The following is an 18,806-nucleotide window of genomic DNA, read 5'->3' as shown; positions in this document are numbered from 1 at the left end:
GCGTAACAACCAGTTCAAGGAAATAGTTAGTTAATCTTCACCCACATACGACTGCAGGTAGAGATCTTCTTGATTTTCCATCAATAACATAATTGTTGAGCTGTGCACTGTAACATATAATAATAAACTTGTTGCTAGTGAAGCGTACAATTCCATGTACACTAAAAGAGAACTGAATGGTTTTCATTAACACCAAAACAGTCTGGAACTGTTTGTAGCACGTGTGTGCTCTAGTGTGTGGTTGTATGTGTGTTTTCTCTACATATATACATAAATAATGGTCGGTATGTATGCATATAGATGTGTATATTACAACAAAAACAACGACGATAAACCAATAAATAAAGTTGAATACTTACAGCACGTTATAATACTTCATTTTCAGAAACGAACAGTGTTTTCTAGCTGCTCCGTGTGATAGGACGTGCAATAATATTTCCGTTTGAATTTATTCTTTTTCAAACTTTTACCTTAACCGTCGGTTTTTGTTGTTAAAATTCAAAAGAATTTTGTTCTTCGAACAGATAAAACCGAAACTCATTCTTTTATCCTTGGAAAGACATTGCAAGCAATAATTAATAGTTGGATTGTGAGAATCATTTGGGATTCTGTTTTGCAATTAAATTTAAACCAGTCGGCACTGTAGAAAATAAGCCGGTCTTTTCTGCTTCAGTTGGAAAGTTTTCTACGTCTGCAATTAATTGATTATTAAGAGTGTTTTGTGTCAATTAGTGTACTGCTCGTTTTAATTGATTGTTTTTTTGTAAATCGATAAATCAACGTTTTTACGAAGATGACATCTTGGGGCTATTCATCAACAAATGGTAAGCGACATCGACAATTTTAATATGAAATAAAAATCTTGTCAACACCGAAGTCTTTATGTCGATTTCATATGCAAATTTTGTAGTAAACATTTTAAAATGCTGATGAATGGTTGTAATGTAAGAGAGCTTTCGGTTGGGTCTATTCAAATTATGACAGATTTGTTAAGTCACTGTCGAAAAATATTTATGTCGAAATTAAGATCTTGTCCACATCGACCACTTTTTTTCTGATTCGTACACCAGTCGACTCATAATGGTTTTTTTTTTTTCATCTAAAAACGTGATTGTTGTCGCTTTTTTCTCCTTCATCAAGCAAATTTCGATTCGTTACTAAGATAATAATGTTCACAATAATGTCTGTGAACTTGTTACTCTCGGATGGTCAATTAATTCGATTCAGTAAGTCACACACGCAATGCAAAAAAACAGAAAAATGTTTTTTTTTCTTGTCGTCGCGAATATGTATTTTGTTTTTATACTTTGTGTGTACATGGAATTAACTTAGTTAAATTGCTGTGGGTTTCGTCAATTCAAGGAATTATTTTGATATAATGAAGTGCCTAACGACACAAAGTTTTCCTCTCTGTAATTTTAAGATGAATTAACTATTATGATCAGCAATTATTGTATTTGTCTCTGTATATTACAGTAAGAGATTCGTTAAGGTTTATTTTGACTCTATTTATTCCAACAAAAGAATATAATTTCATACTTTGCTAGCGACACGCATACTGGTTACCTCAGGACAAATTTTTGGCAAATCTATTTTCCCTAAATTTTCTAAAAGTATGAAATTTAGGCTAACTAAGGACGGCCATTTCGCAAAAAAATCCACCGAATTCCGACTACCTTTTCAACCATTTATAGACGACAGTCATATAGTGATGTAGTCGCGAAAGCTACACTGAGAAAAAAGTTGACGGTCCCCAGGTAATGTAATTTTTCATACAAAAATCACATTATCTGTGACAGGTAATGCTGTTTTTGTATGATAAATTACATTACCTGGGGAAAGATTATCTGTCACAGGTAATAAGCTGAAAACTTTTTTGTCACCTTTTGTTAAATTGCCTACTGTTCGGTGAGAAATCTTTTACTTCAATAATTTTGCAAACATTTTGTTATATAGGGCAACATTATTCAGAGCTCACTGTTTGTATTGGTCATTGCTGTCGATAAAAAATGACTATGACCGTTTCTAAAGGGTTTAATTACTCAATTTTCTTGTGAAGAGACAACAGCCAATTACAAATGTACAAAGGTACCCGAGTGTCACTTAAATCCATATGAAAATGTCGTTTGCCCTATATCGCCCAATATAGCCAGTTCGGGCATGAATGCAATATATAAATGACTTAGCATTTCGGAGATATCGTTTTCGCATTAGCCAATATTTTGATCATTTTGTAAACCCTAAATAGTGTTCAGTGAGCACTCAAAACCCTAACATCTTTACAAAAGTTTTCATTTTTTATGACTTTCAAATCTCTGCTTATACCACATCGAGGTAGGACCTCTTAAATATTTTCTTAGCTGTGGGACTACTTGACGTGTTTAATTTAAAGTACTCTATTGACTCAGAAAATTGACTATCTTGAACGTACAGAAAGTTTAACAATTCCATTTTTTACACAAATTTCGCTTGCATAGAACAAAAAGTCTAATCCATCAACTAACATCATGATCATAGTTTTCCAAATGTAAGAGTACTAGCGCCGATACCTCGTACAGGTCTTAACAATAAACTCCTGAGACAGATTGACTCCTCTATCTCTTGAAATTTTATTTTTTATCATGTGAATTTGATAGACGTTTAACTTGCGTTGAGTTGATTTGATAAAAAAAAGCTTTGAAATTAACAACGAAAAATTCTCCAATAAAAATGTAAATTTTTCTGAATCGTTTCTTGTATTAGCGTTTCAACATTTATTACCGCTGACGAATGAGTTCTAAACGATTTGCTCTTTTACATATTTAATTACGAACTTAATTTAACTTTGGAAGAGTTAATGGGTTTGACTTTAAATAAAAGTCGATTAATCGACGAAATATCGGAAATTCACACTTTACATCAATTCAACGAACATTAAATTCTGATTTATTTCTTCTTACACAGGAATTATGGTGGTAGCGTTCACTACTTCCTTTATTAGATTCTTAGAAGAAAAATAAACAAAAAAAAAAGTTTGTTTTGCAGCGAAATTTATTTTCATACGACCTCCATACAAGTGCCGAGAGTTTAATTAAATTAAACATTTGACTGATACGTTGGTTTCATACTTACGTACAGACAAAAGTGTTATAGTAAAGTTTTATAGCAAAACATTTACAGGGAAAAGTCGAATTAATCACGCGGTCGTCACACATACACATAGACAACCGCTGGATGAAATGTTTATCTCCGAATTCCGAGACCAGGCCACTATGTATTACCGCTGGGTGATGATGTGGTTTTGCATTTTTAAGTCGTTTGAATAAAAACTGGTTTAGATTGACGTACTACTCTTCATTGCACATTATTACGCATGTTCCACTGCTCTGTAATCTGCTAACCAGTTTTGCAACATCCAGAGAACAGTGTAAATATATGCGAGATCCACAAATCACCGATTCACGCAAATAAACAATTATATAACAAGTGCGGTAGTGCATTGAGTGAATCGATCAAATTATGCACTTTTTGGGTTAATTGCCAGATTTATCCTTTCACAAATGACACGTATATAGATCATCAATGTGATTAGCGAGTCTATCACTTCTTTTGACTAAAGAATTTTCAAACAGATTAAAACGAAATCTTCTACTTCATTTGATTGTCAGTCAATGTATCTTACCAAGCATCACCCAATTGCTAGAGTGAAATCTGTAGACGAAAGACGAGTTCTATGTTTCTATGACAATATGAAACTGTTTTTGTTAAAGACCGTTAGTCAAATGAGTGACTGTCGAAATTATCTCCTCTTCCTAACAAAAAGAAGGTGAATTATTTATGACATTGATTCTTCAAGAATTGTGTGTACAATTCTCATTTAGATGAGTTCCCATTTTAAACTAAATAAATTAGCAAAACAGGTGACTTTATTGTCAGAGTTTTTTTTTCCTTATTTTCCATATCACGTGAAACATTATGAGCAGGTTCAAGGTTGGATCATCATATGATTATTTCAATTTGAGCGTCGTTAATCAAGTAATTAAATTATCTTATTGGACGAAAATGAGCGTGATATTTAAGCACACATCTCAGCAATGTATAGACAACTTGGAATATTTGAACGATTCAATATTGTGTGATCTAATGGGGAAAATTATAAAAATGTCGAAGGCGAGATCGAATTTATGTTTCGAACTTAACCGAACTGCTGCCCCATGAATTTTACGGCAAGAAATTGTTTTTGGTTTACCGAGGTGAAAAAATAGAAAATTCTAACAAGAGCAAAGTTTTGCGGCCTGAAGTTGGAATTTCCTATTTTTCTCCGAGGCGAACACAACATTTTAAAGAGCGCGCTCAGTGTGAATAACTGTTTCGCTCCACGAAACGAAGACATCAATTTGATATTCTCCCCACGGGAAGAGGAAGTAGACATTTTCTCGGCTGAATTTTCATAAGACAAAATGTCAACAAAATGCCATTTTATCAAAAAATGCCATTTTGTCAAGGTATTCTGAGTGTGACAATAGACAGAGGTGAACACAAAATTTTTCATATTTCCGAGGTGTGATTAACTGTTTTTCTACACGAAACAAAACCATCAATGTTTTATATTTATATTTTCTGCCCTATCAAAACAAGAGGCGTGTAAATAGACATATCCTCCACTTCAATCAATAAATAGTATATTTCGTACCTAGGACATCATCGCACTTTTGAGTCCTAGGTATGAAAACATTATTTTCTGATGAGCTTTTGAATGTAGAAAATTAGGTTAATCACACGTCATATATAAAATAGGTTTTTGTGATGGAAAAAAATGGAAATTTCAGCTGAGGTGAGAGAATGACTGTTTTCTCACCTGAGGTAAAACTTCTGGAGACTTTGTTGTGAAAAACGTTTTGTTGACCTAGTGAAAAAGTAGAGCTTAGCCAGAAATTTCCATGTTTTTTCCCTCGGTGAACAAACAACTATTCTCTTTCCCTTCAATAATATGATGTATGGAAACTCGGAGATGTCTTTCAATAATAGCGTTTGCACTGAGGTCGAATGTGAATTTGATATTGCGAAACAGAGTTATGCAAGTGAAATATGTCGACGTCGACCTAGTCCAAAATTTGGAAACTTGGTCGGACGAATCTGTTGAACACTATGCTCGCTATTGCAGTCTTTGTTTTTACGGAAGCAAAATCAACTAAGACTGAAACTATCGACAAACTTATTAATTTCACATTAAAAATTACTTAAGAGTGTACAATGTACTGCCGTCAGTGTAAATTTTTGTCGAGTACTCACTTCTGATTATGCCATATTAAAATAGACACTGGACACCACAAAGTTAATGTATACACACCGAAACCGATTAGACGGAGCGATTACATTTTATCATAGTCAGACTAAAACGAATGGTAAGGTTATCGCCTGAAAAGCGTTTTTCGAATTCATGTACATTTCTGTAAAAACACCTCATCTGGAAGTGTGTATAGCAGTGCTATAACAAGCACATTAAGACTAACAACTCATTCGCAATATCCACAATAAAAAAAAAGAAATCTTCCTGTGTTTCCATGACACCAGATCATTCTATTGAAATTGAAAATTATCTTTTTGTAAAATTGTCTTCGAACTTGGGTGGAGTAATCAATCAATGTAAATTCGTAAATTATCACCAGTTGAAACGTAATGTCATAATATGCTGCTGAACAATAAAGTTTTTGAGTGTTTTATGATACTAGATTCGACACAGAAGCTATACGGATTGCCGAAATGATAAAATGGTTTTCTATTATTTGATTTTGTCAGATTTTGTCAGCCTAACTCGACTAACTACCATCGATTACGTCTTGTAAATTTGTATTTTATCGAAGAATTTTTGTGTGTTGTTTTTCCTGTAATTATTCGGTCTTTTAACTGATTTATGAAATCGTAAATTAATTACAATTAACTAACATAAGCGACTAACATGTAAAGACAGAAAAATAAACACATCACGTGCAAATCTGCTAATAAACATAATCTTCACTTCTTATTGTTATCGGTGCCTCTTCAGAAGTAAATATCGTCAGATACCTTCACTTCATATTATGCCGTATCATAACTGCAAATCGTTTTAAGCGCCATACTTTTGATTTAAAGTTGATGACGTTATGTTTACCCATTGCCATACATTTTGTCGAAATCTGATACTCAGAATGGAAGATTTGAGCGTATTTTTAGCAGGCTGGCAAAAATACCTTGATGGCATGCAGACAGGTGCAACAGCAATGTTATCTTTCAATAAATTTGATACTGAAGTTACACAAACTTGGACAGGGAAACTTTTTGGGTTTCTGATAGTGTCCGTGTTTACGAAACACTGTTTAGCTGTAGGTAGATTAATAGGTTCATTTGGAGTTGGTTAAATCGTTTCACAGTTTCATTGCATTTCGGGGCCTATATGGCCACTTTCTTACTTCCTCTTAAATTTTATACGCTTGTTTAATGAACGAAATAAAAAAACCTTTTAGAAACAGCTAGTGATTTGTTATAGACAGCGATGACATTATATAACCGTAAGCGATCAGCTTTGATTAATGTGGTCTTAATAAGACCGTCTTATATAGAAATAGAAAAATGTTTGCTAAAATTTATGAAGTAAGAGATTTTGTAGAAGCAATAGAAGTAATTGATTCAATGATTATGTTCCGTTGCTTCTGCCGTTTAAAAAAAGGTTAAATTTACTAGGGTCAGACAAGATGTTAAAAATAAGGAAAAATCCTAATCTTGGGGAGTGACTATAAGAAAGATTAAAATAAAATGTCAGTCCCGAAAACAAAGACAGGCGGTAATCGTCGCTAATAACTACTTTTCTATTAAATTAGTAACAATTAACTAGAGAATAATGGACGCGCATTATACGACAAGATATGCATGCTCATTTATTGCAGTCTCATTGACTCATTTTACTTGGACGTATGATCGACGTTGTATAACTTATATTTTGCGAAAGTTTTTTTTTCGCTTCACATACGTAACGTGTATAATACATACGTTACTAATAAACATCAAACATCTCGGATGACAATTTCAATTGAGAGTAATGACGATTATATGCAATTTCAATCGTTCTTAACGTTTAGTTGGGGATCGGACGAGAAATTCAGAAATTTCTATTTTTTGGTTTAGAGTTTTGGAAGCCTTAGAATACACTACCAAAGTGGGTAAATTTGAGTTTCCAATTTGAATTTTTGCTTTGAAAGGTTCACAGACGATCAAGCATAACATGTCAGTAATTTGATCGAAGTGTGTCTAAAACAAATTAACACTAAATCTACTACTTCATCAACCACTTAGCTTTCGAGAACAGATGACGGTGCATTTCCTTCCATCTGTAAAAAGTTAATTTAAGGTTGCAAAATTTGTAGGAGGTATTGTAAGGAAGAAAATTTCGGACGTGCCATATTTGGACACTGCCATCTTCTTTCATTGTGCTGTAGGTCTGTGTGTTTTCAAGTTTCAACAGTTTCCATTACTTTATGGCACACAAACTTATCATAAAGAGTCCATGTTCATGTAATTCCCCATTTTAATTAGTTCCTACTACACCTCAACACGACCAACGTATTACAAATACCAAATTTTATCATCGAACAGAAGCCATTCAATTCAACCTAGTCGTGGTCATCTTCTGTGATATACAGCAAGCCAATCAATCAGTCTTTCCATCAGTATTATACGAGTAATCATCACAATAAGAATTGATTTCGATTAATTTAAGCGAATGAATAAAGTGAACCAATAGCCATACTTATCAACGACAATACTTACAGATATGTATGGCAATCACTCACATTATAAAAGATCTGTGACGAATTTCGCTTCGCTCAACGTTAACATTGAAAGGAGTGGAGAGGAAAAAAAAAATATTTTGATCGATATTTTAGCGCTTTCCCAGTCATGTGATTTATAGTGATATGGCAAATGTGTGCAATCAAAATTCCATTTAATACAATCAGCAATTCAATTGAGAGTCGAATAGCTTTGATTGGCTTCTTATCTCAGTTTCCCTCAGAGTTCCAAAAACAAATTTTTTTTTAAGTGGAGTACCTACTCTACTCGCCAAGGTAAATTTAGAATTATTTTTATCAGAAATTGTAATGTTCAATGCTAAAATTGACAAGAGAATTTTGGACTCTGTGGAGCACGAAACATTGACTCAGACCTCCTATACTATACGCATTGTTTTCCGTTGAGTAAGATAAGTCGTAGGATATTGACGCATCATTCGTCGACTAATGGAGTAGATAATTTGTGTACGAAATAAATCCATAATTTCGGTTGTATTTGAACAGCAAATAACAGCAGAACCTGCTAATTGATCAAACATTTTCATTATTAAACGCTTTGTCAATGTAAACATCGGAGATCGTATGATAAAAATTTACAATTTTCCGGTATCTCAGTTTTTTTTAATTGGAAACGTTTTCGTTCCAAATTGTTTAGTTCAACAAAAAATACCATTTTTTTCTGACTAAACAAACAATTCAGAATGAACTGGAATCGAGCCACTGCGTTTTGTTATGCAATGATGCGCTTGATTCTCACTTACTTCAAATTAAGCATTTTCATACAATGAATGCAGTTTATATTCAATGAACGTTCTGTGAAATTATTGCTCATGAAGAACTGGCTGCATCCAGACCTGCAATTAATATCCAATTCAGCAGAAAAAATTGTTTTGTTGCGTCGGTTGAATTTAAACCATTGAAATGCGACGAAAGGTTCGGCTCGCTTTTTAAAAAAAATCTAATATGACGGTAAATCTGTTAAAAGCTCACGTAATATCATATCGTGCCAGTCAGAAGACATTGAACTTAATCATTCTTCCAGCGAGTAATTGTAATGAGACCGGTTTCAAGCAGATATTCAGCAGTTGGAGTTTTTTTTATCATATTTGGTTGAGAATTATTTGAAGACTCACTTGAGATGTTTACTGGTTGATTGGAAATATTTTGGAATCTTGTCTTTGATGCGTTACTGAACAAATTGCGATCTTGTAAAGCGCACAGAAAAATTCTTCAATTTTGTCTCCGAGTTTTGGATGAAGATGTATATCTTCATATGTTACATTCGACAGAAGCTCTTTCATAATGACTTCTACCGACGATGCTATCAACGTGTAATAGCATTGGATGTTGCAAAAGTAATTTATTTCTTGACAAAAGTAAACTCACAAGCTGGTTTTTTTAACCCTAAAACATTCTTCAAGTAATGAATCATTTTCGCAGCGGGTAAACTGCTGTCTAATGGTCAACTTTCGCTTGGGGCAGACAATAAAATCCTTTACATAGTTCGGGTTTAAAAAAAAACTCCCATTGTTGGGACGTTTATTTACCTCGACCTCCGAGGAGGATACAACAAGAGCTAATGGTGGGACAGGCTGTATTCGCCATTGGAGCGAATGTTGGGAAATATGAGAGAATGAGTGGAACGAACGAGCGCAAACTATGAACCATAGAGGTAGACTACCTAGAGGAATTATGACCCGAAATTCATTGAAAAATTATATCACACACACCACTAACACGAAAACGTCAACTTTGCTTTACTTTGACGTTTTGGGTCCCTTTACTTTTGACATTAAGAGTCCCTTTTTACTGTCTGTACACGAAGCTGTCACACACACATTCAAATATATGATTTTTCATTTTAATTTGTCAGTTTGTTCTATTGAGAGTGCCCTGCTATGAACGAATGATGGGAAATGTGGTCGAATGAAGGTAAGATATGAGCGAATTAATGGTAAATATAAGCGAATGAATGGAGCGAACGACTGGAAAATATGAGCGAATTAATTGAGAATACGAGCGAATGGCATTCGCCTTGTATCAGTAAAATTCACACGAAAACTTCTTCCTCCAAATGGGCATTTACGAGCCCTTTTTATTTTAGTGACGAACCACTGGACTCTGAGTCGATTTTCTCTTTGCCTGCTCTTAACTGGCATGAGGCTCGTAACTAACTTCTTTACCCTATTTGTTACTATTGCGTGTTAAGTTCAAATAGATGAAATCACAGTTGCATTACACATTGCTAATATGCAAAATAGCAACCAAATGAGATCATCTTTTCGTCCGCAACAACCCACATATTTGACTTATTTTCAATTAAGATCCAGATCCACGTAAGTCGATTACGTGCGTCAGCCAGTTGGTACTAATAATTTCTGCGCAATTAAATTTAAACCAACGGTTTCATCTGCTTATTTTTATAGAAGAGGGACTTCACCCATATGGTCCTTACGGCCAGTCCGTTACGAAGAAAAATACCTTGACATACTGTTGCGCTGAGCCTAAAAAATCATTTGTACTGTGACCAATAGTTTTGACCCATAGACCCCGGGGTCTACTGATCTTAGTCGCTTTCAATTCAAAGACGTACAGTTTAGAGAAATGAACGAAAATTCCTTTGTGCCACCGTTGAGAATATTCTTTAAAAACGTTTGACTGGATGCATAATACCGTGTAAACACCTAGCAATTATAGTGTCATAGTTAATGACATTGACAAATTGATTTGTAAAAGTTTGAGTATAATAAATGGATGGTCAAATATGCTGATCGAAATTTTACGAGTGTAAATGAAGTCATTAAACAATAGTTAAACATCAACAACAACTGCTAAACAATGGGTAAAATTTTTGTTTACCAAAAGAGATAGGTAAAACAATGTCAAATAGGTACAAAACGACACTCTTTTTCTTCATCGACGACAATTAATTTCCATCATATCAACAGTCACATAATTTGACGAAAAAGAAAATAAATTAATTTTGTCACATGACACGGTGGCCGTAAACTCATTTACATAATTTTCGCATAATAATTAAAAGCAGAACACTCTATCACTAACGTGTAATCTTGATTTGTACAAGTGACTCAATCAAATAAACATTTTTCTCATTTGTAGAGCCAAAATATCGCGAGATGATTGTTTTTTATGCCGCGCCGGTCGGTGTGTGATGATAAAAAGAACGACATTTATCACGTTTTTCATTTTAATTAATTCCATACGAATAACAACAAGTGTTTGGAAAAAAAAACATTGTCCCTAATTGTTTATTCTAACTATTTGGCTTGTGTTATTCAAATAACTTCCAAAATATTCACAGAAAAAGACATTTCAATTAACGTCATAGTATAAACATGAGCGAGTCAATAGTAAAGGTTAGTACACAGTTGTTGGAAAATAGATTGCGAAGTGGTGGAAAGGGCTGTGATTTGAAAGTCCGAAAACTGAAAGATAAAAAATGGGAGGAAAGGTCCAATCCCCTTGGAATAGTAAGTCTTTTGGGATTAAAATTGAAACGATTTTATATTTAACATTTAACATTTCTTCGAAAAAAAAATTTGAAAAAAAAACTTTCAAAAACGTTGCTGGTAGTAAGTACCTACAAAACTACAGAAAAAGATCATGAAAAAAATATTGATGTTCGAAGCCCCATCTAGTAATTTGCGTTTCTCCATAAATGCATTTTAATCCCATTTTTATTCTCACGAGGAATTGATTTCAAAATAAGCTAAGATGGGATTAAGAACGAATTGTAGAAGTGGTAAGACCTATCAATGTAGTGCTTAAGTACCAGATTTTAAACTAAAGTCAGTTTCGACAGATATTAGATCCCTAGGACCTAATTATTTGGGGTTAAATGAAAGTACTTCCCAATGGAATTAAATTCTAGTTCCAAAAATATTTTATCTGTGCAGTACAGTGTGCACTACTGAATTCATGCAATCTTCCGATGTCATGGTCGCCTACATTATATACATCAATCATGCAAAGATTTCATTCCAATACTAGAGAGTTTTCGACACTTGAAATAACACGATCTACCTATAAATATTTCCTTCATTCGCTTTCTATGTAACACTTACTCGTAGATGTTCTAATAGTCCGTTGCCTATTCGCAACGTTAAAAATATCGAGTGTCCTATTTTCAACTGGTGCATCACAATCTAAACAAAACGGCATCACAAAGTACCACAAATCACAAAATACTGACATCTCTAGGAGTCGTCAGTAAGATATTAGGATAGGCAGTGTCACCTGAGGCTTATTTTTCATGAAGTTTCTTATCTTAAAATACAAGATAAAGTTTGACGATAATTGAAATTCTCACGAAAATTCTGGTGTTTCGCTTATGTATGATTCATGAGATTAATTTTGATTCATGAGATGCGACGATTCATTTCATGTGACGATTGGAGTTTCATTATCATGAAACTTCAATCTTGTAGAAATCGGCTAACGTACCGCAATACATTCGTTTTCGTTAAATCTTTTACATCTTTTGTTTACAGCATTCATGCTAGATCTTTTACTTGAATTGTTGTCAACATACATTTTACTATAATAAGATAATGCTATTTAGAGCACGTCGCTTATTTTAGGCTTCGTTATGAATAACAGATGACCGGACCACCTAGGCAGTAGTTTGTGACATGTTGTTTGTGGTTGCAATAGGACCACTCTTTTGGTTACAATTTATTCGTAAAAGGGAAAACTGGCACTATCTTCATGCCGCAAATATGCAGCGTTGCAATACTTCCACTTTTCACAAAAGTGGAACTAAAAGAGTAAAACTATTGTAACACTGGTTCTGACAGGTGTACCTTCAATTTATCTATTTCTACCTTAACTAAATTGATTCGTTCATTTATTCACTAAACAGCAGTGTACGTTCGTTGATAATTTTCTTGTTTGAAAAACTGACACTTCTGCTGATTTTCACTATCGATTAGGTTACAAAGGTCGATCAAGTTTTAAATTAACAAACAAAAAAAATTGTTTGAAAACAAAGTTACGTACAGAAACAAAAAAAAGTAAAACTCGAAAGGCGTTTGACCTCTTCAAAATGTGTATTTAGGTCATTCTGGCTTTGAATTGTTATTTCAAAATGAAAAGTGGATTGAAAGCTTTTCGGTTTTTTTGTTTGAGTATTTTGCCGGAAACGGTGATGAAGTATATGAAACGTGCCTTACGAAATGAGGAAGCATTTAATCATAACTTCAGACATATTGCTATGATGCTTTACCTGGTGAAAAACGAGTAGTGGGTTGAAAAATTTATATTTCTAATTCCAAACTTTAACTGGGTTTCGAACGGATTATTAAAAGTGCATCGGTGCTGGGGTTTCTTTTGTGTGTATATGGATGTCCTCTTTTTCGAGGAGCGATGTCAGTGTCGAACAAACATGGAAAAATTAATCTCTTGAAAGCCAACGAATGTAATTCTGTCCATCAATTTCTTATACAACACGTAAATGCAGTATCTATTGATAAAACGTGTTATTAATTCATTTCCGGTTTCTATAATCGATTTGCATGCATAAAATAGGCAGTCCGAAAAAGTCTTTTAGTAATTATATCAACCTGGCATTTTGTTGGTGTAATATTGTGATACCTATACGTTGGACAAGAACAAATATGCTAAAATATTCGAAACAATGAACTAATTCAATGGCATACATATGACTGTGACTTATATAGTATGGGATATATATTTGCATATTCAAATCTCTCGTTTAAAGGTCTATCGGGTGTGTTCCAAGTTAACGATACGAAATATGAAAAAATAAGTAATGCAGGCGATCTACGAGTTCCGATGATTTTTGAAGCACATTTTTTTGCCTGTTTAAGTTATTCCGATTTGGTTTTAAAAGTTATCACGTTCGGTTTAACAACATTTTTCCTGCATTCATATATAATAGAACGCAACGCATATTTATCGATATGCGATGGAAAAACACTTTGTTTACAAAGTTGTAATAGCAAGGTTACGATACCGAATCATTATGTGAAAAATTGCTTCTCTTTCACTTTGTCTAGACCTATTAACTGTATCGGAAATTGAAATGTAGATTCGTTAATCACTCGGCGTTGTTGGCAATATGTATTTATACACCTGTAATCAATTCGAACAGGAATTAAATCTTGTCATTGTTTGTGTTCAATCAGATCGGAAGTTTATGCAGATCTGCTGAAGATAGTTATCATAATTGGTTTTATAGCGAAACAGGCGTGGACTGAAAAATGTTAGAGGCAAAAGCCGGTAGTTTGTATATAACCAATTCCGACTTAAGTACTTGAATTTCATCCTGAGAACCTGAGTCAGTTGATCGTCACATTTATGGAATTGTATAAAATTCTCAGAACTGTTCAGAATAACTTAAAAAATCAAGGAAATTCAAAGAATTTTCCGAGAAGAAAATCTTCAAAGGATTTTCTAAAGGAAAATATTCAAAGGATCTTCTTTAGGAAAATATTCAAAGGATTTTCTAAAAGAAAATCCTCAAACGAATTTTTAAAGAAAATCTTTAAATGATTTTCTTAAAGAAAATTTTCAAACAAAGGAAAATTCAACGATTTTCCAAAAGGTTTTCTCTTATTTCCAAGGATTTTTTTTGTCAATTTTCCATTTTCTTTTATTTTCAAGATTGATCAGAATTTCTTAAAATTTAAAGGATTTGTTTTGTGGAATTTTTTAACGAGCTTTCTTAACAACGGATTCTATTTTGAGTGCAAAAATTTGATATGTTCATCTGGATCGGGCGTTCGCATGTTGTTTACAACAAATGTCATAGATTTTCATTTGATTGCAAGCAAATTGACAGATAAACTTTAACAGACGTCAAGGCAAGCATATCATTAAACATCTGTTACTTCCTTTACTATCCAGTACTTTCTATAAATGATACAAAGTCTATTACTTCATTAGTTTTCATTGTAATTTTGTTATATAAGACTAAATGAGCCAGTTTACATCGATTTTTTTATCGTCCTCGTCGATTACAGATGATATTGCCGTTTGTAGCAGGTGTCTTCTTCTGTAGCCTATGAATACTAAAAAATAAAATCCAAAAACCGACGCTTTTTTTATACTTTCGATTTTATGACCAATGCAAAATTACTCAGTCTTTCTTTTAACTATTTGTGTAACAATTACACAGCTATGGAGGTTCACCTTGTTCGATGATGATGTGTATAATATTTGTTTTCATACACTCTCTCATTGATCACTCAAAATAAGTAGGGGAACAGACATGCTATTTTTTTCAATTGCTGGTGTCCGTCTCTATATCAAAGTCAATTGAATTTGTTTAGTCAAATGGCGAATTTTTCATAAGTTTTTATGAAAGGTCACGATAATTTTTACGCGGCGTTTCAGATCTGCTAATATTATACGCCGGAGTTGAAGGACTTTTCAATCAGAGAACATTTTTTTGCAATCCGAAAAAATTATTGAAATAAAAATAAATATGTTCAGCGGATAGGTACGACGACACCAGTCGTGCACATTTCATTTAATTAGAACATTAGACTTATAGTATACATGTGACATCTCCGTCCGTATAATTAAGTATCAGAAATGAACAATTTTTCTATAAAAGGAACTTCATCTCTCTTTTTGGTTAATCTGGCTAAATATACACACATCATCTACATTATGGTGTTTTCATTTGAAGTGCGAAGCGAAAAAAAGGCGTTATTCGGTTGTGTGTGCTCTATAATTTGTGCAGCGATTTAATTCGTTCTTCATCATCGCTCATCATCAGAAAATTTACGAAACTTTTACTTTCATTAGAATAATTGCGAAGTCATACAAAAAGAGGACGGATTTGTAATAGATGTCTCCTGTGTCTTATATTTACGTTGCTTGGCCTGTTGTTATCGTTTATGCTTTCTACTTTCTTGATTTATATAACAAGAACCGAAGCCCTTTGTGCTGTAAGTTAATAATATTTCACGGTTCAATGCGGAAAAATAAAGCTTTGAGTGAGTTGCGGGACGTGATGATTTCGGAAACTAATTATTTAATTGATTTTATTTAAATTGACTCATTGAGTAGGTAGGAATCTGAATTAGGCTTTTTACAAAAGGCAAGCGTATCACCTCGCCATAATACCATTAAAACTGTTGTTTCTTTTGTCGCAAGTATTGCCGAATGTTAAATGAAAATTATTTTACTTCTTTACTTAAACTACACATTAAAAAAAGAACACTAACCATAACAAACCGCTTGTTTTGTCATCGTGGTCAATAGTAGTTGTCTGGAAGTTTTTAAAGATAAACAGTACTAAAACAACGGACTAAAAATTGCAAAAATACAAAACAGAACTCTAAACGAAACTTTGAAAAACACAAATATTAGCTCAGTGGTTACGGTGGTTACGTACTAGCCTTCCACCAAAATGATCCAAGTTCGATTCCTGTATCAGAAAATTCCACATGCATTTTTTCTAGTGATTAAATCGCATTGGTAGTTGCATTGGCTGCAACGATGTACCTTGTACACACTGAATAAATATATGTGTAGCCTACATATAGGCGTGATATCAATCAGATATCAATTAGATTTGGAAGTTCTTAGAGCGCGTAGGATAGGAACTTTCCACAGATGGCACTTTTTCACATTCACGTCTCAGATCAATTCACGTCAAAAAAAAAATGGAAAGTGTAGCGTAGCGTTTAATGGACCCATAGTCATTAAAGGAAGCATTAAAAAGTATTTTTCAGTTAAGAGCGCTCAATCCTTGGCAAAATTGTAGCCTACATTTGCGCGCAAAAATATTCGTTTTTTGATGATTTCTCTGAACGAAAATCTTTTTTTGAAAAATTAAAACAATTAAAGCACGCAAAAATGTGTTACATTTAAAGGAAAAGTTGGTTTGTGGGTGATAAGTTGTCCCACTTGGAGAAACCTTTGCAAAATGTATAAGTTACACATTTTGCAAGGGTTTCTACAAGTGGGTAAAGTTATGACTTACAAACCATTTTTTTTCTTTAATGGTTTTACTTTAAAAAAAAAAGATTTTCGTTCAGAGAAATCCTCAAAAAACGAATATTTTTGCGCACAAATGTAGGCTAGAATTTTGCCAAGGGGTGAGCGCTCTTAATTTGTTCATTAATTTGTCCACTTCAGATTAAAATTGTCAAAGACACACAATAGGCTGTGAGGATAGTAATCTGATAAGCTAGTGTCGTAAATGAATTCAGTCACATCGCAGTGCCTGTTTTTATTTATAAATTAAAAAACTAAAATTGGTCTGAATTTCAATATAAAATGAGGCAGAGAATATTCACTATTTCCCGCACCGTTTTGTGGTTTTTGCTAAAAAATGTTACATAAATATGTTAGAAAAAGTCAGATTTTCATTTCTCGTTCAAAGCTTCGACTTGAATCTGTACTCATTTTTCCACTGGCTGCTCAAACAACTATTGAATGAAGCTCTTTTTGTGTATTCACATTAAGTATTGAAACTGATATTTATAGCGATATAATTGCTACGTTCGCGATATGCGGAAATTTTTATTGCCAGCAATTAAAGTTATTCTATTAAAAATCTCTCTAATCAAAAAAGTTACACAAGCTGATCTGTTTGATAAGGCGGTACATACTGTATGCTAATCAGTATAAATGTGGTATAGTAATGCACGTGCTTCAGTGCTCAAATGTATAATTTCTGAAATGGAAAGGAGTTAACTTTGTCAAAACGTTTATTGAAAAACTGCGATTTTACTTGCAAATCGGAATTTTATTTTAATTAGCATTGTCAGTGCATGATAAACTGCAGTTCTGAAATGTATAATCTTATACCGTATGACATCATCGCAGAAATTGTTCTATTAATTGGAATTACTTTTATTTCTTGAAGGTTAGATGGAAATCTTGATAGGTCTAACGAGATCAGTTTTGCAATCGTAATAGAGCAATTAGAAAGCAATTAAAGGACCCGATGGTGCTATGACCTTTACTTTCTCTTAAGAAAACAAAACCTGAAAAAATGCTGTTCAGTAACGTAACTTGTACGGATAAAGTTGAATAAACCTCAATAAACAAAGGTTGGTGCTATGTACATCGCCTGTATCACATGTGTGCAAACAAATATGATGCAGAAAAAGAAACCAGTTTTGCATTTCAATGGTGGTTTTTCCGTGGTAGAGTCATGTGATGTGTTTTAAAAGCAGTTTTAAAATGTTATATTGATTCTCAACGTTTTGCCATAAATCATACATTTCTTCACCTACATTCAACAATAATTATAGCTTTCACACACATAGATAGACACAGCGCATACGTACACCGACCGTACCAAATTGGTAAGAGTTCTCATATTAATCTCATATAATAATTGAGTTTTTATGCACGACCGAAGATCGAAAATTGGAATCGGACGTAAAAAGTGTTAATGGATGTATGAAGGCGAATCTGAATCTGAATTCAACAACGAATCGTTATTAACAACCCCGAAAACAAACGAAAATCGTTGAACTTCCGATTTAAAGTAATTGTTGAAGAAATTGAAGTACAAGATTTTCTGCAATCTTTTGTAGTTAAAGTACCAGATCCTAGTAACAGCGCTGCTGTAGGCCTCTTATATGTTAAACATTAAAGGAATATGATCCCTGTTTTAAAATGAATGATTAATAAAGTGAAGTAAAAGATTTTGCTACAATCACTGGAAAATTGAAGTACAAGATCTAGCTTCCTTCGAAAAGGATAACACGCGGAAAGCTAACATAGTACCTTAGTGAGAAGTCAAAATCTTGAGAACAGCCTAACCACCAGCACCTAAAATACTACTGAAATTTCATGAATTTCCGTTCAATAGGCCTTTTTCAACAGAGCCAATCATCACGTCAAAATGTCATTTTCTTGATAATTTCAGTCGTGTCCGGTTTTCTGTGTTGCAAACAACTCACGAGTCCCAATCAAAGCACGTGATTCTTTTTCTCGTCAATATGTTAATAAGAAACTGTTAAAGCAATTGCATGCTTACCGTTTCCAAGAACA

The 18,806-nt window shown here is 33.5% G+C and overlaps 1 protein-coding gene across 1 annotated transcript in view; it reads left to right on the top strand.

The window, feature by feature from the left end:
- Nucleotides 1-379: 379 nt before the first annotated feature.
- LOC119078771 (carbonic anhydrase 2) overlaps nucleotides 380-18,806 on the top strand; it is a 30,069-nt gene continuing 11,642 nt past the window's right edge. Inside the window, exon 1 of the mRNA XM_037186481.1 lies at nucleotides 380-824. Coding sequence (XP_037042376.1) covers nucleotides 794-824 — 31 coding nt within the window. The 5' untranslated portion in view covers nucleotides 380-793. The remainder of the gene's footprint in view (nucleotides 825-18,806) is intronic.

Source organism: Bradysia coprophila, unplaced genomic scaffold, assembly GCF_014529535.1.
Source record: "Bradysia coprophila strain Holo2 unplaced genomic scaffold, BU_Bcop_v1 contig_297, whole genome shotgun sequence".
Lineage (NCBI taxonomy): Eukaryota > Metazoa > Arthropoda > Insecta > Diptera > Sciaridae > Bradysia > Bradysia coprophila.
This window is presented reverse-complemented; position numbering and strand designations above follow the sequence as displayed.